We start from the raw sequence: 26,900 nt of genomic DNA, 5'->3' as shown, positions 1-26,900 counted from the left end.
ATCCATGGCCACTTTTAACCCATTTTTCCTCTTTATACTCTTCTGAGATGCAAGGTGGCATCATTCTATTAAAAAAGTATTAAGGTAGTAACAAAATACAATTAGCTTTTGCCAGTCTTTAGAATTGATACTTGTCACTACAGCTGTTGGTGCTGCATTAAGCTGCTGTACTTAACAAAAAATACAAACACCCAATCCCATTAAAGACCTCACTGTTCTCAGGAGGGTGGTTTGACTCTTCCCAACAGACAAATTTAACCCATTTTTTACTCCAAGCAGCTGTTTAGCTCCTCAGTTCCTAGAGTGAAGGGGTTTATTCTCTCTAGGCTACTATTACTAAGATTTGGACTCCTTCATGCAACTTTCACTTAAAATCCAAACCTTTCTTCAACCTGAAGTTGAATTAAACTCCAAAAGCTGTTGTTTCACCAGCTCCTCAGAAGATTGCCCACCCTCCCATGCTCCAGCATCCTTACTGTGCCCCCTTGGCACTGCTTGAGGGTTGCTGCACCCCAGCCCTTCCCTGCTGTGGGTCACCTCTTCCTCAGGCCCTTTGGAACCCCATCAGGAACCTGGCTTCAGGTTCTCCTCAGGAGACTGCAGCAAGCAATCCATCCAGATTTCTCATCATGATAGGAGCACAGCCTGACAGCCAGGCTAATGTGGCACCTCGAGTTCAGGCAGGATCCTCACCCAACAGCAGCAAATTCCAGTCAGCACAAGCCCACTTTGGTACAAATCTTTATTATCTCACACCTCCTTGCCACAGCTATCATTGAAACAACTGACATTCATATTTTACAGGTACCATAAAAAGTTACAAAGTGTAAACTATGCTGCGTAGTTCACAAAGTAAAAATCCTCGAGGACTGACTTTGTGTCAGCGGAATTTGGCACAGAGGCGTTCACACAGGAGGGAACAGGCAGGTACTTCATCCTGAGCGTGTCAGGGAGGCAGCATTTGCACCGTTCAGAGGCAGAGCTTGTCCAGCTGATGGATGGCTGGCTCCCCTGGGATTACCTGTGCCATTAAAAGGCACAGAGGGAAACACGAAGCAGGCTGCAGGCAGTGTGGCATCCCAGCAGGAACCGGAGCGCTGCCCAGCTCTCCCATCGCAGCTGGGGCAGGCTGTGTCACCATTCCTACCAGCTCCTGGCTCTTGCTTTGTCCAGCATGAGCTGCAGCTGGAGACCCTTGCTCCAGCAAACTCGTGCCTGCAGCAGCGCTGGGCTTGGTGCCCGTGGGAGCCAAAACGGGGCTGTGGCTGCCACGGCTCTGGCCTTTAGGCTCAGGATTGCAGGGCTGCTTTACAGATCCACACACGAACACTGAGGTAAATATTTTAGATGACACCACGTCTATCAGGTTTAGAGACAGAAGTTCTGTTTTAAAATAGTCCTAGGTACACTAGACAATTGGTTAATAAAAGGTAGTTTGGAAGGACTGACATAAGCAATATGCAGTGGTAACTGAGCAACAATAAGTGTCTGAGTTGTTTGGAGATATATTTTTTCTTTTTTACCATCTCCATTGTTACGAAGCAATGACAATATCAGTAGCCATAGTAACACAATCCCTACTTGTTCTACTTGAGCCAGTTATGGATGGTACAGAGAGCCCACAGATAATTTCCTCATGGAATTCAGTGGAAAGCCTGTTCATAGGGTATCCTTTGGACCAAATATTGTCCCAAAATCAGTATCCACATATTCCCTAGAAGTTTTGATTAATTTAATCCACCAAAAAAAGTCTTACTTTCCATCTTCAACCCAATGCTAATATTTTTAAATTTACAGCCTGATCTTATGTATCATTAAAGTAATGGAGAAAGAACAGACTGAGAATGAGAGGAGAGAACAGTCTGACATGGACTCCAAATTCTTCTTTCATGAATAATCCTGGCTACTCATCAGGGCAGGTAATAAAGAGTCAAATCCAAAGGAAATTTCACACACCTGGCTAAGAAAAAGCAACTGCTCAGGGCCCGTCACTTGGTATAATCCTCAGGACCCTGAGACCTCTTCCCAGGTAACAAACCTGCCATGTCTGACCTCCCTAGAAACATGCCCTTTCCAGAGCTGAAACAGTCCTGACCTTAAGCTGGTGTCAAACCTGCACAGCCACCGTGCTTCCTCTTCTCAAACCGTGCTCCTAAACCCCATTTTTGCTGAATGATAAGCCACCACTCAGTGTTTTCCATGCACAGAGACCAGAGATCTCAACCCAGGGAAGGGTGGGCAGAAAGTGAGGAAGCAAGATGCGTACACCACAGTGATCAGCAAAGGTGTGGGGAGGGAGGGCAAGCACACATGGCACCAAGAAAGCTCAGGCAGAGGTGAACTGTGGGCACATTGACAACAGAAAGGTTGTGTCATTGTAGAGAAAATGAGAGCACGACTCAGCGTTGTTTACATCCGGATGACAAATAGGCACTAGAAGGAAGAGCCCTCTGAAGGAAACCATCTTGTTGCTGGAGGGTTTTTTGGAGCACGTACATCTGCTCTCTCTGGCAAATACTTGTTTGGCTTTGGGGCGTTGGTTCAGTCGGAGTTCATGCCATTTCCACTCTTTTCTTTAAACACCTTCAAATTGCTAAGATAGTTTCTTCCCAGAGTTCTACCTTATTCTCAAAGCCCAGCTGTTTCTTCTGAGAGCCTCCAGCCCATTGAATACACAACGTTTCCAGTGCTTCTGTTCCTGGAGCACTTCAGTGCCCAACTGAGCCAACTGGAGATGCCCAGGCTGCCTGACAAGCCCGTGCATGACCTGTCAGAGCACCTAACTGATGTAACATTCAGGCACCAAAACTGCTTAAAGCAGAACAAACTCTCCACTAACACCAGAACTGCAAAGGCTGCAGGCAGACAGAAAGCATGTACAGATACAAGAATTCATCTTGTAAAAAATCAGTAATATATTACAATTCTTTCCATACACAATAATCTCCAAGACCTAGGCATTTTCACTGAAAAAGAGATTGGCTAAGATTTTTTCCTATTCTTTTCTGAAGTGGATATCCGCATTTAGGATAAAATTTTTCTCAAATTCAGGCACCTGGTTTATATACAATGCATCCTCTCAAGCTGCTGCACCCTAGAGCCATGCTCACGCTGCTTTGGCACTGCAGCTGTGTCACCCTGCAGCACCAGCTAAACACATTAACCCCACATCTGTCAGTGGAGAAAAAAAGGCAATATCAAGTACACTTTCCTTGGTGAAATTTCAGAACTGACTGAACAAATTGGCCTCCTTTTCCTTCTGTGCAAGTGCTTGACATAGGATCATTTTTTATTTGCACAGGATCAAGAGTTCACACGATTCCCTCACTTTTCCTGTCCTGTGCCTGCCATCTCTTCTGAGGCTGGAACTACCAAAGCTGCTTCATCTTCCAAACTTACGATCCAAAGCACAGATTGTCCAGAAAAGTCACATCATTCAGTGCTTCCCACCACCCAGCACACGCATGCACACAAAAATCTCAACACACTGTTCTCCAAACAGAAGGCTTGCTCTGCTCCATGACTTGGACAAACCATTTTTGCCAATATCCTGTTCAGGGCTGAAGGCTCCTATTTATTCTTGAATTCTCACATGAGTGGTTTACAGTAAGCATCTGCTGAAAACATACCCCTTCATTCCTGTGGAAGAGCAGCAGGCATTTCTGACATTCAGAGAACAACCTGATGTCGTGTTTGATAAATGCTGGTAAATCTCTCAACCTCTAATCAGATTTCTTGGGTTTATACTTCTGCTACTGATCTCATGCTGGGGCAATTTCCTATGCTCAAGCTGTGGGTAGGTACCATGGTGGTAAGAACAACCTCATGGAGTCTCTCACTCGCATTTCTGTCACACATGAACCTAAAAGGACAACTCAAAACAGCACTGGCTTCGAGGCTTACATACCAATGATCCCTCCCCCCACCGCCCCAGAATAAGATAAAAATCAATAAATCATCTAATAATCCCTTCTTAAAAGTATTCCTTACATAAGGATAATTACAGATTGCTAAATAGGAATTGCAAGAAAGACATCTTTCAGCAGACGCTGCTTCTTTGCATGAGATTCAGAATTACAAATTGTAATTTGCTACTCAAAGATGAGAGATTTGTGTGCAGGGATGCCATAAGTGCTTTTGTGTTCTTCAAATAATTTCTTTAGTTTCTGTAGATACAGTGCATGTAGCTGATCAATCTCTTCAGTGGTGGGGTTCAAGTTCTGTTTTACAGGGATGGGGCTTCCCACTGTAAATCAAACACAACAGCATTAGTGTCATTGACATCTCTTTTTAAGCAGAATTGCTGTCCCTTCAGTAAGAGCTCCACACAGCTCCCAGCCAGATGGCAGAATCACAGCACAATCTTCTTATCCTGGGACCTTTCACAAGCCTGAGTCTTGGGTCTCTCTGGTTTTCACTTTCTTTTTCTCAAGTTCAAATAAAATGAATGAAACCCCACCCCAACATTTCAGTTTGGCAACAAAAAACAAACAAACAAAAACAAACAAACAAACAAAAAATTAGGAGACTTATAAGCTCTAACATGAAGGAGCAGTTAACACTTCAAGATACAATCCTATGTGTTATGTGCTATCTCAAAGTTCAACACAGTATTTAAAAAAATGTACCTTCTCCCTGTCTTCTGTTCTGATCCGAACAGTAAAACTGCCCAGTGTGAAGGACTTGCTTAAGAGGACTGTGGTGCCCTTAACCACACAGTCACATGAACAGGACTGAAGGAAATATTTATCTTCCAATTTATTTAAAATGGGTATCACTGCACCAGAAGGGTTGTTGTTGGCCTCAGCCTAGGGAGGGGTAACATGTAAATCCCCTAAACCCTGTGGGGTGTCTCTGAACCATCCATTGCCCACAAATGTCACCGGAACCAAAATGTTCTCCAGGCACTGTGCAAAAACCTGCTACCTGCAGGTGACTCCATGGAATTCAGAGGCCACCTTTCTCGTCCACAAAAAGCTATGGCTAAAAAGTAGATTGTTAAGAGAAGCTTCCCATGATCTCAGTCTTTTCTGTGTTGTTCAATCGCCAGCTTTTGACAGCTGTTCTTGCATTGGAAGCACCAAGACCTCAACAGACCCGACTGGGATTACAGAGGAAATCTAGAAAAACAGAGAGCTAAAAGCACCCTCAGGACTTTTTCAAAGGCACCTGAAAGATTCTTTTAACAGACATTGCCACTTCAGATTGGATGGTGATGACTAAAGGGAAGCCTAGCCAGAACCATAAAGAGCTGAGCTTGCATTTTCCTGCTGCAGCTCCAGCTGCCAGCAGCTCTCAGGCCCCGTGTGGTGCTGAAACTCAGACTTCACATGGCTGGGGTAGGAACCCAGCCCTGGATTGAGCAATGCCTTAGAGGGGTGTGAAATCAATATACATACAATACAATACTTCCAGAGGCAGGACTGGAGATGGCAAACAGCCCCTAAGTCCTTCTGCAACAGCCTCTCCTCCCAGGAGTGAAGATTTCTTGTGGGATTGAAAACTACATTCATGTCTCTAATATTATGTGCAGCTTTAAGGAACTTGCTTAATTTGATATTTTCGAGTTTTTTCTATTTCTGAAAAGCAGTAATAAAAAAAAAAAGTAAAGGAAGAACAAAAGTACTTCACTCATCAAGCCCAAAACACTCAAACTTTGCAGATCTCGGCTTAGCTGAACAGCTCTTGGACCCATGGCTTCTGAACCAGGACTGAAGTCACCCATACCTGGCCATGTTGGCAGAACAGCTCATCACCTCAGGGGAGCTCACTGTGCCTCTGCAGCTCTCAGGAGCTGAGCCAATGCTTCCAAAGCCATGTTGAGCCATCCCAAGAACACCCCACACACTCCCAAGGACACAGGAACATTGTGATAGCTCTCAAACATGGGGAAAGAGACGCAGCACGCAAAGGACCTCCTGAGATCTTACAAGTTCTGTTGCAAGACTCTGGTCTTGCTGATTTGTAGCACTCCTGGGCTTTTGTCACGATGAATGAATAAGACATTTTAAGCTTTAGAACAGTTCTGGTGTCATCAGCCTCCCCCACCTCCAAAAAAAAAAAAGGCAGATTACTGAGCCCATCAAATACATCCCATTCCAAAGCTTTGGTAACATTTTAGCTTTAAAATAAGTGACATTTTTAACCTGCCTGTGTACAATGCAGGCTTTAAAAATTAAATATTTTCAAAATATTCAACTGCATGAGCTGATAAGACCCAGATGTGCTTGAAATTTAACTTAAAAAGAGCTATGTTTTTGTTATAATTTTCTTTTTTTTTTTTCATACTATAACCAAGTCAATCCCATATAAAGGAAGGGCTACCTTCAAAGACCCTTGTGGAACACCAGAAAATCGCAATTTTCTTTAGTTCACTCAGGTCAGAATCTGGCTAAAAATGATTTATCAAAAAATTTACAGACAGACAGCGATTGCCTTTGCATGAGACTCAGCATCACCTATTTTTTAAAGGTGTGGTTATCTATTGCACTAGTAAAACCATTAAAAATATGTTCAGTTCCACACTCCACTGAGAGTAGATGAGCAGTAATGAAATCTTTTGGGGAAAAACACTCTCCCAAACTGCCTGTAGATGTGGCATGCACATTCACAATTAAATAAGACAAGATCTTTCCAAGGGAGAAAATCAAGAGGGAAGGAAACACCTCCAGACCTTCAAAGCCATCTAAGTGGCAGCCTGCCCAAGGGCTGTGGCACCACAATGTGTCCTCTCCCCTTCCTCCTGCATCCCTCCCTCTGTCCTGATGAGCACCAGGTCAGGACCATGCAAACTCCTTCCAGTAGCCTTGCTCCAGAGCTCTGCTGGGGTGGCTGTGCATCAGCTGGAACATCAACTGCTACTTCTCTGCAGAGCTAAGAAATTAAAGTTCTGGGCTTCTCACAAAACAACTGCAGCATCCAGAACCCACAGCTGCAGAGCTGTGGCAGCCCTCTTGCAAAAACTGGACAACTCTTGGATTTCTTTATGGATTGCTGAGGAGAGAAACCTATGGATAACTGAGAATGAAGAGTAAGATTTGGCCTGGGACAGAAAGGGAAAAGGGAGGAAAGAACTGTCCCCTTTAGCTGGGAAGGACAGTAAACCTCTCGTCCTCGTTTTAGATGCACAACAATCCATTCTGTTAGAACAGATTTATAAATTTACAGATATTAACAGAACACTGCTGAATTTCTAAACATTTGCAAACGCATTAGAAAAGGTGCAGGGAACTTACCGACAGTATGAATAGGTTGCCTGTAAGGTATTAAGCCAAAACTGTATTGGAATACTCCTCTAGCATGAAAAAGCGGTAAAGCAAAGCCCATTATCTTTTGTAACTTCTCCTGTACATTCCTGAGCCATGAACCTTTGGGGTTTGCAACTTGCTTGAATAGTTCATTTTCACCAAAGGAAAACACCGGGACCAGATGAGCCCTGTAAAACAAAGAGGACATTGAGAATTCCACATCAGCCTGCACTTGCACTGCAGTTCACTCCAGCAGCATGGAAACAGTTTCACAATAACCAGCACAGAGGGTTTCAGCAGCTTTGGATTTCATCAGCGACAGGCATTCAACTCTTCTCATGTGCAGCAGCTTTTTGGATGCCTTGGCTGGTTGGTGTTTAAAAGAAAAAAGTAATTGGCACGCAGCTAGCAACTTGCTTTTGGCAGCATTTAGTTGGTTGGTACCTATTGCAGTTTGTGACTGTTCGGAATTATGAAAATGAGTAATTGCATGTATCGTAAGTATGTCTTTATCCACCACTATTTCAGCAAGTCCACCCTTCTTCCACTACATTTTTTCCCTTGGCAAGCAAAGCAAAGCCCCATTGCTAACCTTCTAATGCTCCCAGCTGGGTGGCATCAAAACCAGATCTTGGCTTCCCCTTGTCTTTTGACCGGAGTAATGTGTGCCCTTGATTTCAGCACAAAAACCATGATAAAAAGCAGACACCCTCACAGACACGAGTGCAATGCCAAATTCCTCCTCTGCTGTCCAATTCCCAGTGAAACCCTGCTTCCTCTGGACTTCTTCAAAAACAGTAACCTTAATCCATTATTACAAGAGGTCACATCTTACCCACAGAAATTACGTGAATCCATTTTGGCACTTGCACAGCCTAATGAATTCTCATTCAGTTCATGAATTGGCCTGGAAGGAAAGGCACTGACTAGCTCCTGGATAAACTACTTGAGTGGATAGAATCAGTGCAGTTGTCTCCAGCAGGTAAACCCACCACTGTATTTAAAACCTTGGCTGCAGTATGGTTTTTGATCAATGTTTAATTTCATTCACAATTCTACAGAGTTGAGAGGAAAAAAAGTGCAGGGTAATCCTAAGCACTCTCTGAAAGATTCACGGATGTTTTATTTTCTGACTTAAATCTTGCTTTCTGTATCTTAGCTCTATTCTGTCCCCACTACCTTTGAGAAAAACCTTACTGTAAAACAGCAGTTTTACTAGAACATTGTCAGAATGAATTTCTGCAGAGCTGTGAATGCCTGAGGAGGATGCACTGAGGACAGAGCTGGCTGGAAAGCACCGTGGACAGTCAAAATCCACATGTACAGTAAAAAACAGCTGCTTCAACAGCTTCTTTCGCCTGAGAACTCACACAGACTATCATTCCTGCACACTATTCTGACTAGTGTCTGCTGAAAGTTTCTTTCTCCAGTGGATTTTTCACCCTGCCACCTGTACAAGAAATATCATAAAGCCTGGTGCTTACTGTGGCTGTGTAAATACTCCACTTTTTACTACAATACTAAGACAAACAGGAACATCTTGTGGTGCAATAGCTGTGGTGCCCTGACACTGTGGGACTTGTTTTAATCTAGTGAAGACTTTTGCAAGATGCTATGTAGGAGGCTGAGACAGAGAAATAAGTAACTTATGATTGTGAAATTAAAGATAAGTTATCTGATTCATCATTTGTTTTGTGTCTTCAGGATTTCTTCACTTCATATCAGATATTTGTAGTACCTTGGACCAAAATGTCTTTTGCAGAAGTGCAGAGGACTTTTGCTGACATATCCAGGCCACATTTGACAAGCTCCTAGCTGAGGAACACAGCTTCTCTGTGCTGGCAGCACAGGAGCCAGGGCCAGAGAGCACAACCCTCTGCATTGCCCCCTCCCTCCTGTGTTGGCATTTGCTGCTGCACACCATGAGCACCTGGACTGTGTGCAGGCACCGGTGGCAGATGGGTCTTCTCACCTGCAATCCCACAAGCCTCCCTTGCCCTATCATTTCCACTGGAGTCGGCAGTTCTCTTCCCATTTTGTTAATTGTTATAAACAAGACATCAAAACCAGAAGCAATCAATGGATGCCGAGTCTTTGGGCAAGAGCTCTGTTAGACTCTCACTGTCCCACAGCCCTGCTGGACGGAGCAGAACTCAGAACTCCTGGGCTTCACACAGGAGCAGCTTTTTGTGCTGGTGTTTGTAGGAATGACTTGGAGCCTGCTGGTTACAGTGACCGTGTGAGCTGTGGCCCTTGGCCACTCAGGCAGAGATAGGTACTGCCACACACAGGAGGGCTCTAGACAGCCACAAGCCTTTAGAAAGACGAGGACCATCACTGGAATCTAAGTAAGTGAAGGGGTAAAGGGGCCATTCCTGTGTTTTGTAAGTGTCCCACTCTTGCTGTTATGTGTTGGAGATACTTTTGAAATCAAGGTTATGAGAGGCACAGGTGTATCTGATTTCTCAATCCAAATCAATTTAGATGAGAGATAACCACCACCAACCTTTGTGATATGACAGACCAGCATCTATCAACATCCTCAGGAAAAAAGGTACCTAAATATTCTTCTAATCTTTATGGTTAAAACAAATAAAAGCTAGTGAGTGTTGAGGATCCCACTGAATTAATGAACAGTTGAGCAAAAATGTAGTAAAGACTCATTTAGGCAGTCCTAATTCAAATACACAAGAATTTTTTCTGGGTACAAATATTACATTCTATTAGCAAACAAATTCTTTATGAGAATCCTAGTAATACATATAAGAAGCACCCTTGGAATTTTGGCACAGAACAGTTTCTAGAACAGTTTCTAGTTTTTTTGCATTTTGTGTAAAAGCAGAGAGCTCCTCTTCTCAGAGACCACCTTTTCTGTAGTTAATAGCCTAAAAAACTCTTACAGATTTCTCAAGACTTGTATTTTTTTCCCATTGCTTCACATGCCAATGTATAATTCTGGGAGCTCTTCAGGAAGTGTAGCTGGAACAAATCATTGGTTTCAATATTTCGAATATACAAACATCTAGACCAGTCCAGAACAAACACAATAGCTTATACTGTGTAAATCACTCAAAAGATATTGAGATCATCTCTGTTTAATTTCACACTGATGGCTGCTTGATAGTAAAATGTTATCTAGTTTTCTTGAGATTTTCACCAAAAATTCCCAGGAATTTATTTTTGCAAATGGTAATCTTCAAAAGAAAGTCTTTAGAATAATAGTGAAAACAAATCTTCCTAGACCACATTTTTCAGTGATTTAATGAAATGGCTTGGCTATCCAATTTGTTTGTTTGCTTAAAATGATAAGAAAATTCTACCTTAATGTATCTTCAATTTACAGAACAGAAAGCAGAATGTTTGCCCTACTCAGAAAACCAGCCAAGATTTACTAATATTGTTTCATAATTCTTACTCTTTGCTAGTGCAAGAAACAACTGAAATAAACCAAGATATGCTAATAACACCTACTGTTACAAATTATGAAAGTCAAAGGGAGTTTTCAACACTCCCAGATTGGATCTAGGTGGACAGACTGGCTCCTGTGCCAGATATCTGCATGTTCTTAGATACTTAGACTCCTTCAAATTCTCTGATTTTATATAATATGAATTATATTTAAGAATCAATCTGTATTCAAAGCATGCTTCATGGAAGACCTACCCATGTTTTAGGGCCATTTTAATAAAGCCCTTCCTCTTGAGGATGTTCAAGGTCAGGCTTCCAGGATGTGCATTCAGAGATTCCTCTGCTCCTCCAATCACAATGACAGATGCATGGCCACCCCCTTCATTGTTCAGCACATGTGAGACACTTTCCTTGGATGCAGAAACCATTCCTTCAGGAGGAAACATTTTAAGAGTGAGCACTGGATCTTCATGTACAAGTACAGTGGAATTTAAGAATATTTTTAAATATATAAATGATGTTTCAAAATTATAACAGCACAGAACAGCTTTCAAAGGTTTGGGTTCAACCTCCTCACCCTGCAACAGATTTGGTTTTGGGCATGTGCTTTGATTTCACACTGTTGCCTATTGCAAGAGTTTTGAGTTCTTCAGGGTGTGCTCTTCTGGCAACTTAACTCCCCCTCAGAGAGACACTGTGCCCAAGAGCAGAGGAGGTGAACAGCAGCAGATACTGTGAGAGGCAGCAGCTAAAGCTGTACAACAGGTGCAAACGAACACAGGTACAGAGGGGTTAGCAGAATGTATAGAGGACTTGTTAATTCAAACATGGAGCTACAGCCAAGCAGACCCCTGCATCCTTTTCAAAGCTATAAAGCAGCACCTCCATCTAAGGCAATAGCATGACAGCATTAGAAGCAGAAAAGACTCACTTCTACCATTCCTAATAACTGCATCAACTCATTCTCTAGTAACCAGGCTCAGGCACTCATCAATATTTAAGCTAAAAGAGCAAATTATACGAAGCTTTTCTGGCACTCCTGCTGATCCAGATACTTCTAATCAGATGCACACTGCTGTACAAGACTTTATCATCTCCTTAGGTCTTGCTCTGGACTTGATGCTTTGAAAAATCCCTTTTCCCACAGATATGCACCTAATCTTTCAAAGGTTACTTTTCCTTCTTGCCCTTAGTTTTATTTCAAATGCTTATAGTGGTCCCATTTACCCAGAAGCCATGTTTAATTACACTGTGTTGAATTCATAGAATCTAAGTGACAACTTAGAGATCAAGTCTAGTTTATGTTGTTGGTTTTACAGAGCTGGTATCAAAATGCCCTTTCGGACGTCTCGCTCCCTGCTTGGTCTTTTTTCTAACAGGGAGATTAAAATGTGGACTATAAAAATTTTGTAAGAGGGGGAAGATGGCTGTGATCTACTTTTGAGAGCTGACCACCAAGAGGAATATCTTGCAACTGGAGCAAGTCCAGACCTCAGCAAAAAGCTACATCCATTTGCCCCATATACCTTCACAGTCACTGTTACTCTGAAAATGCACCTGACCTGAGACTCATAAATAATTCTAGTGATGCTTATTCATATCAGCATGCATTCTTCCTGGAAAGGAAAGCAGAAGCTGCTGCCTTTCCCCAGGACAAATGTGTCTCCTGCTGAAGCTGAGCTGTCAGCCTGCACACAGGGCACAGCCCGGGAGTGCTGTAGCTGCACTGCCAGAGGCAGGCACTTTTAGAGACAGTAGAAAAAGGCTGGGAAATGAAACACTGTGCCAGGAGCAGGCTTTCAGGACATGGAAGATTTTGCAAGTGTTTTATGATTTGACTGGTGACCTGCATTACACCAAAGGTCCCCTCTCATTTATCAGCTGCATACCTGTGAAAACCGAGCTCCAATGCTGGCTATTTTTTAGTGTGCTTTTTACTGCAGTTATTTCTCATTCTGCAGGTAAATATTTGTTCCCATGGGTCAAGATGCCAAAACCATATAAACCTGACTTCCAGTCAATGATTAAAAGTCAGTGTTTAAAATTGCAATGTTCTACCACTAGCAATCCCTCACTTAGCAAGCCTCAAAAAACACCCTCAGAAATTACATTTGCATGGAAAGGCATTTCTGTTATGTTGAAGTATACATAAATAAGTAATTCTGATATTAATCTGGGTAACATCCTGGGCATGGTGCTGTGAATGGAGCAGTGGAACAGTTTATCTGAGAATACAGTGTCTATGTTGCAGTCATGAATAAAGTTAGATCTCTGTCTTCCAAACTTAGTCTTGTGTATCAGAACATGCTTAAATGCTGTAGTTGAGTGAACTTAAGTAAAATAACTCCTGTATTAAACCACTGGGAGGGGAGGACTAGTCCTCATTTCACTCTTCTCATTTTTCTGTTCCCCACTCTTGTCTGCTTGTTATTTTTATCTTTTATTACTGTAGTGCCAGTCATGAATATCACCCCTTTATGACAAATGCTTCTCAGAACAGAGAAAAAAGGTCCCTCTCTTTAGACTTTACATCTCAATTAAAATCACACAAATTCGCAACACGGGGCTTCAATCAGAAGCAGGTAATTAGGTTCTGAGTAATTTGTAACATGTAAGACTAAGCCCTTCAGGTAAGAGATTAGCCTGAATTTGTTTTACAAGTGCCTGATAATGACTAAATAAAATTACAAATTATTATGCCCTTCTCTTCTTGTATATAATGGGTACTCAGGACTGCTGATAGTTCAAAGGAAAATCAGCAATTTCTTTTCAGAACAAAAAAACCCCCAACTCAGTGATATAGTTTACAAAGCTATTAATAAAACCTTCCAAATTTTTTGCCAAAACAGTTCATCGTGAAATAGAGGATACATTTAGCACCAACATTGATCCTTCTGAAATAACTTACCGTATATAAGTAGAGGAATAGACTCTACATTTGTAACAGAAACTAAAATATGGAGCAACAGCTGAGACATTCTGCTTTTACCTACCAGCACTCATTATGTATTCTCTGAAGAAGGGACAGCCAAACCAGATGGGCATGATATGAAGATATGGAGTAAGGCCAGGAAATAGATTTTTGAAAGGAGGATCGGTGCAAAAGTTTCCGAAGGCTCCAGCTACCAGGACCCCATGAGGGTGAAAGCCAAGTAAGTAGTTGTGATTTGGGTTCAGTTCTGAAGTTTTTATAAGCTGAAAAATAGAGTCAGTGGTGGGCATTATAATATTGACCTCAAAAACAAGAGCTATGGAGATTGCAGGACATAGAACAATGACAATTAATTTCCTTCTGAGCACTTAAAACTACTGTCCTGCTTTACAGATAAACAAAGCTTAAAGAGATGTGTCATGATACCATGTCTACCATTTACTGTGCTGAAGTGCTATCTTGTCACCCAACAGTCCAACTAGAAAACCAGGCCCTGTCCCCTTTTGTCACTAAATCTCAGGTTTCCCATACTTTAAAAAGAAGTTAAGTTCACCCTGGAGTGAGTATTACAATTTTAGTGAAGATGAGTCTTAGATGTTTGCCCGTGCTTATGGCTATTCAAGCTGTTTGTGAGAAACCTTTTACTCACATGAATGGGAAAGTATTCCCTGAAGTACTTCCAGACAGTCCAGCTTCTGACCCACTGGGACCGTCTGCCCCCAGCACATGGTGTTCCCCAGTCCAGGTAGAGCCACAGCAGGTACAGAACAGCAAGGAACCAGAAGTTGCCCAGGATCAGGATCACAAAGAACCCACAGCAAAACTCTGCTACAGGAGACAAAAAGTGAAAACAGAGCAAGCATTAATCACATCTGTGTCCTTTTAAGACCCTGAATGCCCAGCTCTGTCATGTTTTTACAGATTTACTCAAAATGCACACAAATTGGACTCAGCTTATTCCCCATTGTGTTGTTACAGTGAGGGTAAAACATCACAAGGGTGTATCACCTCATTCTATTATTTGTCCCTCTACTGCACAACTGGATGTTTGGTAGAGAGCATCTGGGTTACCTAAGGCAAAGTAAAAGGAGACAGCAAGGGCTAACAAGGATGAAACGCTTCAGGGAGTGAGAAGAAAGGAAAGCTGGAGAAGGAAATAAAGGAAAGGGAGCCATAGCAACATCTCTTTTCTAATTATAGGGATGTTGGGCAATCATTCTCTATTCTCTTTCTCAGCTTCTCTACCTATAATATGGGGGTAGTAGTTCTACTCCCAGCCAAAAGTGCCGTCACTGGCCAAGGGGATGCACTAGACAAGAGCAAAACATGAAGAGGTTCCACTTCAGCCACTAAATGTGTCAGTCAAAGGGGAAGTTCAGTGCTGCTCTGGGAACACAACAGCACTAAATCCTTATACTTTCAAACCCAATTAAGTAAGAACTGTAACATCCTACTACAATAGTGATACATAAAAATTGTATCAGTATTCACAATTCAAAGAGCAAGAAAACGTTGTTTGGTTAAATATAACTTGTTGCTTGCGGCTCAACCTTGAAATAATTACTCAGGGGAAATCCGATGGAAACTTTATAGAACTTGCAGAATTTCAGTCTTGCAGTGTTGAGCAGCCCTGGTCTGAGATGTCTGAGGAGTAGGAGCTGCTGCTCTCTGCCCTGTGATACCCCTGCAGCAGCCTGCTTGCTCTGCCACCTCCTGAACAAACCTCAGCAGACTCATGGATCAGATGCTGAAGTCCAGGCTGCCAGTGAGCCAGGGCTTTAGCACCACAAATGTATGCACTGGCAAGCAAAACAGGACCTAGTTCTCACTGGAAGACTCAGTGGGCAGAGTTGCAGTTCTTCAGAGATATTTTACAATGCAGAAGCAGTACTTCATGTCTCACAACTGACAGGCTTTCATGAGGGCAATATCCTGTGAAGTCCTAGGAGCTACACCGGTGAAACATACTGAGCTAAATACAACACCAAATAGAGCAGATTTTAAAATAAACAACAGAAGTACTCGGCAGTACAATAATTTGGCTCACGCAATGTAAAATCTCACCAGAATGTAAAATTTTAGAATAAGCAGACAAACCAAGAATAGAACTCACTCATCCTAGTTCAGATCACCATCATTCAGGAGAGATATTACATGGGTGTTGAGAAATCAGCTGATTCCCTAGACTATGCAGGTTTGGAGCTGAGATCTCAACTTGGTCTACAGGCAGACTCGCATGTCCTACAACCTGAATATCTACATTTTCTGAACTTCAACCAACTTATTTCTGTGCCTAGTTTGACTGTGCCTTCAGAGTAGAATTGGATATCTTGTCTAGAAGGGGGATGAACATTCACATTTCCAGCAGGAATATGAGCAGAAAAATAAGGAATTGCATTTGCTCTGGGGAAAGGAGAAGGGAGTGACTATAAACTAAAGCAGGAGCAGGATAAAACCTGCCATTTCCAAGGATACACCATCCTTCAGTACAGAAGCTCACAGCTTCCTCCTCAAGCAAGCAACACTGGTCTTGCACAGAAAAGCACTGGAGTAAGAGCTCTTGAAAAACACCACAGCTAACTGAGGCCCACAGACCCCCAAAGTCAATGTGAAAAACTCACAAAAACTGAAACAAGTTCTAAGGAACATCATTAAGGCAGGACAAGTAACATGTGTGAAATATGACACTCAGTTTCACAGGGAATCCCACACCAGCATCACTCCAAAATAGGGCACAGAAATCTATTGAGGAAAAGTCATTAATTGTTCCTTGAAGAAGAGATCCTGAAACTATAGAAATTTCTAGGCATGCTAATCTGGACAGAATACCAAGGTTCTTGGTTTGAGTTCGAACAACTGTGAGAAGATTGTTCTAGCTGCTATAAATCAATTAATTTGTTATGCAAAAATTAGTAAGTATTTATATTTCCTACCCTTCATTTCAAAAGCACTTTTGACTTAACACAGAATCAATCACATGGCTTTTTAACACAGAATCCCATGGCTTTTTCCTATCAGTTCGCTAAAAAGCTGAAAAGTGCTTTGTAGCCGAGCATCCTTGCTGTGAGAGCTAATTACATCAGCAGTGAGAAGGCCCAGATAGCAATACTTAATCCTGTGCAGATAAACACACACCAGATCAACAAGCTCCTGCTTTGCTTTAGCTAGGACACCTTCCTGAATGCATGCAAGGTGTGGGGAGATAAACATGCTGTTAGCACTTCCTAAGGGGAGCTCAGCATCTTGTAGGACAAAGATGATTAATGCATTCCCAATGAGACATGTGAGGCAAATTCCTTTTACCATACCTCCTCATTATTTCAATGAATTAGCAGCCTGCAAGATGATGAGCTCCCCTCAGGATGACTCAAACCCATTGAGCCTATAAACACAAACCCGATGTTTTCTCCTTCAGACAAGACAGTGAGTAAATAAATAGCAACCATTTAAACTAAATACATAAACAAATTCCAGACAAAAGCCGAATAACTTGGGATTTGTCACTCTACTGCATCATTGTGTACTTGGATGTAGTTTCAGTGTACATTCTAAGTATAATTTTTTGGTTGAACTTGAATTAGAGCTTTGAAAAATATCTCTGTGATATATTGGATTTTGGAGGTGGGTGAGGGAGGAGGAGGAAATATAGATTAAAAGACAAATCACTGCCACAGAACTCTGAGCATTGGGTTTGTGAATCAAAGTTGTGTCACTTCTCCTCCATTTCCCATTTACAACACATGGATACTCATATTATGGAACAAATGGATGAAAACCACTCTTTGTAGTGCTAGCTACCAGCACTGGCAGCCATCCTGCCCAATGATGTTCGTACACCTGATTCTTCAGTCATTCATCAGGCTCTGAGTTTGCAACTGGGGGCACCAAATTTATAAAATAGTTAAGGACCAGAGATAGGAAGCAGGAAAACAGCATAGGTTAAATCTGGAAATTGGAAGCTTCAGATGCATTTGGAGTTTCTAAGGCATCAAAAATCTGTTATGCATTAAGGCATTAATATCTGTTGTGAAAGCCACCAAAAGCAAGATTGTCTCTAGGAGAGAAGGCTCCCGTTATGCTCAGAGCAGCCAAGGACAGCACGCCTGGGCAGTGCAGGTGTGTGCCTGGTGCCAGGGCTGCTGGTCTCACCCCAAGCAGCACCATAGGCTCTCTGCAGTGCTCCAGAAACCATGCAAAGGAGCTCACTGAAACCTCAGCTCTGTCCAGCAGCTCAGGACAGCTCTGAACTCTGAGCTGTGCGCCTGGTGCCAGGTGTGTGCCTGGTGCCAGGGCTGCTGGTCTCACCCCAAGCAGCACCACAGGCTCTCTGCAGTGCTCCAGAAACCATGCAAAGGAGCTCACTGAAACCTCAGCACTGCCCAGCAGCTCAGGACAGCTCTGAACTCTGAGCCAGTTCCTGCCATGTCCCACATACAGTTAGCAAAGCTTTCTCTAAACACATTATGCTGCTCTGATTAAATGAGCTGGTGATGTTCAGAGTTCAGCAATTTGAACCTCATCTCACCAAGGACATGGTAAAAAAACCATCTTTATCCCCCTGGCATCCTAGCAAATACACAGGTGGAGAAGTGATTCTTAGTATTGCCCTCCCCTGGGCTTTATGTGTGTGTACCAATACACACAGCAAGGTGAAAAACTAATTTCTTGTATCTGTGGACACAAGGGAAAAAAATAAATTACATTCTTCAACAACCATGTTGATGTATCTACAACAACAGTGATTTTCTCATCCTTAGTTTTCAGAGCAGCAATGTCTCTGAGCTGGGTTGGGAACAGAACTTTGGAGGGAACACAGAAGAATTGTACTGTGATGTTTTCATCTCTAATGAACATTTGCTCCTCTCTATTATCCCTCAAGTTACCATTGATCAGCTGGTTTTGGCATTAAATTGAATTATTTTCACCACTTATGGGATACTTTCATGCAGGAAAAAAAAAGATTAATCAGCCTTAATTTATGAAAATATTTTCTAAATTATTTATATAGATCATGAAGAAAATGGCAGAAATTCAAATTAAGTAACAATTACAGCAAATGGGCTCCAGTATTCCCAACAAAGTAAGACCTGAGACAATAGGCAACACCTGAGAATAGGCAGCCTGCCAAGGCAACAGTAAGCAAGTTCGTGCCTCTGCAGAATATTCTCTGCAGCTCTTACATAGAAAGCCTCTTAAAAAATAATGGAGACATAATGTTGGTACTGTCCTGTTTAAAGTCCACTACTCTGTGCAATTCTGTCAATGTACAGTTTTCCACCAGTAACACAGGAACCTGCTGACACTTTTTAGACATGCCAAATAAAGACTCCCCAGCAAAGGAAAAGGTGGGAGTTTATTTAAATTAACTGCACTGGAAAACTGTTGGCATCCCCAAGAATTTGGTAACCATGTCCAGAACAGAGGTGGTTGGACAGCCAGCATTTTTTTTTATATGGATCTGTCTCCTGTGAGGGCTTTTGTCAGGTTATTGGTTACAACTGGGAGCCACAAAGATGTCTGAGCACTCCTACGAAGGAAGCTGTATCTCAGCAGTGCTGTGCTAGCAAACACAAACCCTCAGATGCCAAGCTTTAAAGGGCTGTTTGTGCTGAAATTTGGTTCCAAGTTTCCAAGACCTTCCACTGGCAAATACCGATAAACTAGAGATACAGAGCATTAACACAACTGACTTGGAGGTAGAGAGGCCTGGATACCATAAATCCCCAAGTTACTAATTGCCAAATTTAGTCTACATATTCCCCATTTCTCTTCTTTCTCCTTAGGCATTCACTGTCACTAATGTCCACGTAGAGGTTGTCAAGCTAGGGTCTCTGGCCTGACACAGCAGAGAAACTTTTTTCTTATTATTTTTGAGAGATACAAACAAATATACACAGCCACGTGGTTAAATTCCCTCCCTAAAATGCAGGTAACAGAGGCAGCATTCCTAGAAATACTAGTCAGTAAGTACCCTGACTTATTTGTTCTCTGTGATCACACTTCAGTCCCTACCCAAAGGCCACCAACAAACTTCACAGATAGATGAGTACAGAGTGACAAAACCAAGTAGCAATACCAGCCAGCTTGCTAGGAAAGGCTCATGGAACTTAGCTGAGTTTTCTTAAAGAGGTTTTCTAAAAAACCAACAAAACCGTATTAGTTATCCAGCTATAGCTGATGACTTAAATCAGCACCAGATAACAAACCATCACGGCATGTTTGCAGAAAAAGTTAATATTTGCTTTAGCGCATTACACTGACACCTTCTTTCTCAACACAGAAATCACTTAGTATTCCAGCAGCAATCTCTCACTCTGTGGCAAACGTTTCATCATTTCTATTCTTTTGGAGAAGGCAGATCCACAACGGGGAACTGTCTCCAGCAAGTTCAAATAACAGACTGCTTCGTCCTACATGCACAGAAGTTTAATCACTAGAGAACAGGATGTAGTTTAATATATACCAATGTCTTCATCATATTATTTTGTGGCTTTGTGCATATATTAAAGTATACCTTATATTATATACTAATTTTGCATTATTAAGGGTTTTGCCAGTAAATACAGGGGTGCCTGTACAACAGTCACTTCCTAAATCTCCAGTGAGGAGATCAGGTACACTGCTGAGCCCCAAAAGTGAGCCTAAGAAGATTCTCCCTTACCATCGCCTTTTCTCAGAGAAAAACCCTGGTATCCCTGCTGGAGGGTTAAACTCTCATTTCCTTCTCTCATTGTCTGGCCCAAGACACCTCCACTGCCAAGTTGCTCAGTTTTGCATTTGATTTTGTACATGCTCAAACTCCACCATCCAGTTTCACAGGGGCACAGAAGTTAGCAGGAGCACACAGCTCATGAAATCACCTTCCAGCTTTACTTTCTTCAAAAACGCTGTCATTTGATTTATGTTCATTAGAGAGAAAGGGAAAGCAGCACTTCAACCAAATCTGACTGATTTTTCCTTGTTTTAACGGTTTTGTCTTTAAATTAACCCTTTAATCTACCTCCTGATACAAACTGAACCTCATTGATAAATGTGCAGTACTGAGGCACACAGCTCACACACACCAAGGATAAATGCCCAACTGCTGTGTGAGAAACAGAAAACTTACACCTGTTCCAAATAGGAGGATATCAGACATACTGGTAAACGCAGCAAAATTAATTCAAAGTTCTTTAGAAAAATATTTCCAAGCTTAAAAACATAGATTTCCTGCAAACACCAGGCACACCCATTGCACTCATTGACAGTGACAATTTCTTTAGTGCACAAGAGCCTATGATGTAAAAATGGGGGTTATGTGACCTCTTTGCTTTGTTGGTCCAACAGCACTTACAGGCTTGGAGATTTTATTTCTCCAGGTGACTATCTGCCTGGGGTTGGGTTGGACAATGGCACAGAGTGATCAAGAGCTGACAGACAGCACACAGCCTCACAGGCAGATGTGGTGTGGGTGTAGCACAAGCTCGGAACAGGGACAGACCTGCCCCAGGACTGCCAGCCCCCAGCCAAGCAAGCAAATCTCTAATAACTGTAATTACAGGTATAAAACTACCATCTATAAAAATTGTCTGGTTTGGCCTTTTATATAAAGCAGATACTACAACATTGCAAAACTTCATGTATTTGCTGTTTCAGCAGTATAACACGAATGGCTTGACATTATGCTTCAGCCTGAAGCTGGTTTGGATTTATGCTTAATACAGTGAGAAATACCAAGATTTTAGCATTTGCCTGTTTTCAGTTTTAACAGCTTTAGTTTTCTGGATTTAAGGCTGATAATACTTGTCTTTCAAAAGACAGAAGCCAAATTAAAACGCTTTCCTCTTTCGTGGAACTTATACCCAAACTTTTCTGGTCTGCTGCACTTGGAGAACATAAGGTAGAAAAAACCACATGGCATTTTCATACAACACAGGGTGGGAATCTGTTAATGGGCATTTCTCTCATTTAATCCAGAAACTCTTACATATACATCCCAGTATTTCAGAACTTATTTTTGCTTCTGGTGTCATGCCTCTGGATAATGAACAGGCAAATCACTGTTAAAAGGAATACTTGTCTTTTCCCTTTGAGGGTGAACTTTGGCAGCTTGCAGCACAGAACAAGGAAGAACAGGAACTTACAGCCAGAATTTTAAAGAGGTTCCTTTTGTATATAATGAAATTCTGTGCACATCTGTACAGATTTTTTGAGACATGTTTCCTCTGCCTACACTGCACAGCAGAAGCAATGGATCTGTAGTGCAGATCCAGTCCAAGCTGGTACACTGCATGAAGAAAAACTTTGCTTGTACCGGGATGCTTTTGCTATTTTTTAGTATTTCTAGACTGATTTGCTCTTTCTGCAGTGGGGATGAGATTTAGGGTTCGACAACTATTGCATGTCTGTATTTCAGGCCAGCTTGTGAGTCACACAAGTAAGAGAGCTTTTTCAGTCATCAATTTCACTGTCTCAGTAAATTATGGAGCATTACAACAAAGCAAGCCTGGAGAACAAGGGGTTTTTACATTTTTCAGCCAGGAAGATAAAACCAAGAGTCTTCTATGAAGTTACATTGTGAATTCTAAGTTGTAATAGGCTCAGATTCCCCTTACAGGTTACTCAGTGTGCAAAATAACTTTTACACGTCACTCCCCAGATTTGAAGCATATCATTGACCAATTCAGTTTTTGTCATTCGGGGCACTAATTTTCAGAGTTATTTTACTTCATCTGTTAGTTCTATAGCTCATTTCACTAATCTATGGCACGTTACAACATACCTAGATGGACAACTTTAGCAGCTAAGCCAGTACCCCGTTTGTTCACTGCTCTAAACAGAATGCCTCCATCTATATCATGAATCATTAGTCGTCAAGGCATTATCTGTTCAAGTTTTCACATGCAGATATGTAACACAAGACAGACAATCAAGATCGTGCTTGGCATAAACTAGTTCCAGTCACACACTAACCCCCAAAGAACACCTAAACCTCCAACCTATCCTGTAATGAACTCATGCAGTATTACACTTGTCCTGAGGCATCCCCTCCCTGGTTTGAAAGTGTCAATATTGAATCCAAAGCTTACAAACAAACAGTAACTGTTCAGGGGAAAAAAATATGAAACAAAACAAAATAAAGGGAAAAAACAAAAAAAACCAAAAAAAAACCAAAAACAAAAACAAACAAAAAAAAAAAAAAAAAACAAAAAACAAACAAACAAACAAACAAAAAACCCACCACACCCCCCCCCCCAAAAAAAAAAAACCAAAAAACAAACCCCACAAAAAAAACCCCTCAAGACTGAAAAATCCAGGGGACATAGGGGCAGTCCAGAATATCAGAAACCAGCCCATTTCTCACTGCTTTAAGTCATTTAGGATTCATCCACCTGAATTTTCCTGCAGCTAAGTGAAACTTGGCCAGATCACTGGCCGCTCTATCACTGAAAGCGTCTGCCTACGAAATGACAAGGTCACCTTGGTCAGCTCTAAAGATAAACATCCCCGTGGTGCATAAGCAGATAATTATTATTAGAATCCAATTGGTAATCAAGCATTCTTGCAAATCCATTTTTTCACAATCACATGGATTCATTATACTCAACATAACCAGCCATAAGACCATTTCAGAGTTGATTTTCCTTGGCATTCCCAGGCAGTGCCAGCTGCAGATGACAGCTCCCTACTTTGCACACTAGAGTACAGAGAGGGGATTTTCTTAATCCCGATCACTTCTAGTAAGCACAAGAAGATGTGGTTTTCTGCAGCAGTATTGCTATATTGGAGGAAAAAAAAAAATGTTTTCTTCCACTGCCCCTGAACTTCCACTGCTTTAAGAGACTGAAATGATGGCTCATGCCAAGACCTAATTCAATAACAGAAAATTAAAAGTATAGACTATTTACAATGTAACCACAAACATAGACTGTTTATCATTTAACTACATGTAATTTAGAGGTAACAGAAAATCTGCTGAATAATATTTGAAGGTGCTTCACACCCTCCATACTTTCCCCAAATCTTTCATGTGTAGGCTAACCTAAAAAAAAAATAAATAAATTGAAAGACATCAGACCATCTGAAGGATAATATATTTGCAAGACATAGAAGGAAGATATGTACACACTCCTTTTCTCCTTGTAAATTCCAGAGCATAGACGATCATGAAGTGTTCCAGCATTTCCAGTAAGACACACGTGGCTCTGTACCTCAGAACAGACTATTCAATAACCACTTCCCAATTTATACAATCCACAGCTTTAGTCTTAGAGAGTTAAGGCTTATCATACCTTATCAAGTGATTAATTTCATCAAATTCGACATACTTACCCATGTGAATACAATTTGCTGCTGTGAATAGGTGCTTAGTGATAAATGTCTCTTAAGATATCAGGAACTTTAATTATAGAGCAACAATCAGTGGGAAAAGATTATCAAGTAGAATTAGCAACACTTTCTTTAAGCCAGTAAGGATATTTTTCATATCTTTACAGAAGTGTCTGCATTTGAGTCAATTCACTGACAATGCCCATTAATTTTCATTACCTTGTTAAATAAGAATTTTATTGAACTACAGCATATAAAGTTATTTAATGAAATTACGACTGAAAACAGCATTAATCATATGCCAGACTTTATGCTCACGTTCAATAAAAAAGCCGCTGTCAGAAATCTACTAGGCGTCACAATGAAGAGCCACAGACACTAACTTTTTAGGATCATACTTAAAGAAGAACCCATAGAAAGAAATAGACCCCCCAAAAAGCGGAAAAGCCATCCAATGCTTTCAGGGAAGAAAGAAGTGAAATGCTCTTGCCCGCCCGGGGAGCTGCTCTCTCCAGGCCGCTTCTGCACCCACGTGGAGCCACGGGCTGGCACCGAGCGATGCCCACCGGTGACGCTGGTCACCGAAAAAGCCGCTTCTCGCCCTTTTCTCTCTGGGGCAGGGGCAGGGAGGAGGAAGGCTGTTACCCAGCAGGAGGAAGGAGAAGATCCACTGCAGCACGGCGACTGTCTGGATCCTCCTCTTTAGGGGAATATTGATGGGGGCAAACTCGACCTTCATGCTGACGGAGAGCAGCGCGGGAGGCACGGACCTGCCGGCTCCGGCTCCAGCCGCCGCACCTGCCCGCTGCGCGTCGCTCTGCCCCGGCCGTGCAGGACGCGCCCCTCCCGCCGCCGGCGCTGCCCACGGCCGCGGGTCCGACGGGCGGGGACGGGGAGGCGGTGCCGCTCGCCCCGGTCGCAGGGAAACCTAATCCCGGGGCAGGAGCGAGTGGAGCCCGGGCGCGGCGGCGGGGGGGGCGCGGCTGCTATACCCCCTCCTCCCACCGGCGGCCGGCGCGGCTCCCTCCGCCCGGAGCGCCGCGCCTGCTCAGGCTTCGCATGAGCGGCACCGGGCGGAGGCACCCGGCTCTCTCGGACCCAGGTGCGCTCGCACGCCCAGCACCGGCGCTGCCCTGGCGGGCCGGGCGAGCTTTTCCCCTCGGAGAGGCCCTCCGGAGACCCGGCACTCCGGGGTGTGCTTAAGGCTCTTAGCATTAAAGAGCTTACGGAGCTGACCCAGAACTTAAGAGTTCCTGCAATGTTTGGCGTCAAGCGTTTCGTTTTTAATTAAATTAGCACACGCACAACCTCCTCTCGCCCGCGGCGCTTCGCCCGGGCTGTTCGTGACAGGAATCGTCAAAACAAAACTTGGGAGTGAAAAAGAAGGCACCCCCCCGAAACTTGCACAGCGCTGCCCCAGCTGACCCTCTCCTCCATGGGGCCGGCGGTAACGCCGGGATTCACCATCGCCCGCGGGGACAGGGACAGCGCTGGGACTCGCGATGCCCGTGCGGGGACGGGGACAGCGGCACGGCCGGGACTCCCGGCCCCACACGGGCCGCCCGTCCCGCCCGGCGCCGGCGACAGCGCGGGCCTCCGGCGCGGGCTTATGTCACCGCCGTAGCTGCCCGCCGCGCTGCCGGGGCTCGGCGCGCCGCCCGCCCCCTCCGCAGGCGCAGGACGGGGTCGGAGTAACCCCGCGGCCGCCCGGGCGCGGTGTCACGGCCCGGGGAGCGCGGGGGGCGGCGGGCGCGGGCCGGGGTCTGAGGGCGGCCCGCGGGCAGCGCGGGGGGCAGCGCGGCGGGGCCTGGCGGGAGCGCGGCGCATGCGCAGCGCGGGCCCGGGCCGCCATGCCGACCGTCAGCGTGAAGCGGGAGCTGCTGTTCCGGGCGCTGGGCAGGAGTTACAGTGAGTGCCCGCCGTCCTCGCCGTGCTGCGGAACGCGCCCGCCCGGCACCGCGCCCGCCGCGCTGCCATGGCCGCGGCCCCTCCGCCGCTGCCCGCCCCGGCCCGGCCGAAGCCCTGAGCGCGCACGGTGCCGCCGGCCGCGCCCTCTGCGTCCCGGGGCTGCACTGGGACTCTCGGGGAAGCTCAGGCTTCAGAGCGCCGGTGGCTCTCCTGCCGCCTGCTCCTCGCCAGCGCTCGGCACGCCAGGCACAGCCCGGTGTTATCCCTGGCCTCTTCAGCCCATGGCCCCTTCGGCCCATTGCCCCGACACGCACTGCTTGAGCCCAGATCTCTCAGGAAATTGCAACCACGCGTCTCCACATGGCCGTTTCTGGTTGGAGTTTCGCTGTCTGCTTTAGGATCTGGTTAAACAAAGAAGGAAAGAGGGAGGAGCAGGCAAAGCGAGCAGTGAATAGCATGGGTTTATTCAGTCCTTCCTGGCTGAGGAAGCAGATTTCAGAACAGCTCGGCTGAAGGAGTATTCAGGGCCTGAAGTGGGTTAGAGCAGACGGGAGCTGAGGCTCTTCAGCCAGCCCGGTGCAGATCTGAGCTGTCAGATCAGGGCTGTGTAACTCACATGTTACAACGCAGTTGATGCAACCTCTGTGCAACAACCTGACTGATCAGAATAGCAGCACCTGACAGAGGCTACCCAGTTATTCCCTTCTGATTTCATTATCTGTTCAGGCCACAGTTGCTCTGACAGACTTGGCTGAGGAGCTGAGCTCCATAGATCAGAATACCATGCCAGTAAACCAAATATGTACTAAAGAAGCTGCTATTCAGATGCAAATATAAGGAAAATTATTTAAATTACTTTTACTCTTTTTTTCCCCAAAAAATAACATTTGTTACCTTGTTTGAAAATATTCCAAACTCACACACAAAATTAAGTCTGAGGTCTGCTAACCAAAATTCACCTTCTTCCTTCACAGCGGATGAAGAATTTGATGAACTTTGCTTTGAGTTTGGTTTGGAGCTTGATGAAATTGTAAGTAATGTTTTTATTTGTTGCTTTTTGAGTAGATGTAGGACATTGACAGCATTGCCTTTGTTTC

General features: G+C 43.7%; 2 protein-coding genes across 2 annotated transcripts in view; one reads left to right on the top strand and one right to left on the bottom strand.

The window, feature by feature from the left end:
* Positions 1-3,553: 3,553 nt before the first annotated feature.
* Positions 3,554-24,732, bottom strand: MOGAT1 (monoacylglycerol O-acyltransferase 1). The gene is made up of 6 exons (XM_040074612.1): positions 24,541-24,732; positions 14,237-14,415; positions 13,649-13,850; positions 10,911-11,085; positions 7,236-7,435; positions 3,554-4,246 (listed from the first exon to the last, which is right to left on the bottom strand). Exons 1-6 carry the CDS (start codon positions 24,632-24,634, stop codon positions 4,092-4,094), a joined length of 1,005 nt encoding a protein of 334 aa, XP_039930546.1. The 5' UTR covers positions 24,635-24,732; the 3' UTR covers positions 3,554-4,091.
* A 1,000-nt stretch (positions 24,733-25,732) lies between these two features.
* FARSB (phenylalanyl-tRNA synthetase subunit beta) overlaps positions 25,733-26,900 on the top strand; it is a 36,779-nt gene continuing 35,611 nt past the window's right edge. The window contains exons 1-2 of the mRNA XM_040074332.2: positions 25,733-25,803; positions 26,778-26,833. Coding sequence (XP_039930266.1) covers positions 25,746-25,803; positions 26,778-26,833 — 114 coding nt within the window. The 5' untranslated portion in view covers positions 25,733-25,745. The remainder of the gene's footprint in view (positions 25,804-26,777; positions 26,834-26,900) is intronic.

Source organism: Hirundo rustica, chromosome 10, assembly GCF_015227805.2.
Source record: "Hirundo rustica isolate bHirRus1 chromosome 10, bHirRus1.pri.v3, whole genome shotgun sequence".
Classification (NCBI taxonomy): Eukaryota; Metazoa; Chordata; class Aves; order Passeriformes; family Hirundinidae; genus Hirundo; species Hirundo rustica.
The sequence above is the reverse complement of the archived record's forward strand: the minus strand, read 5'-3'. Positions and strand labels throughout refer to the sequence as shown.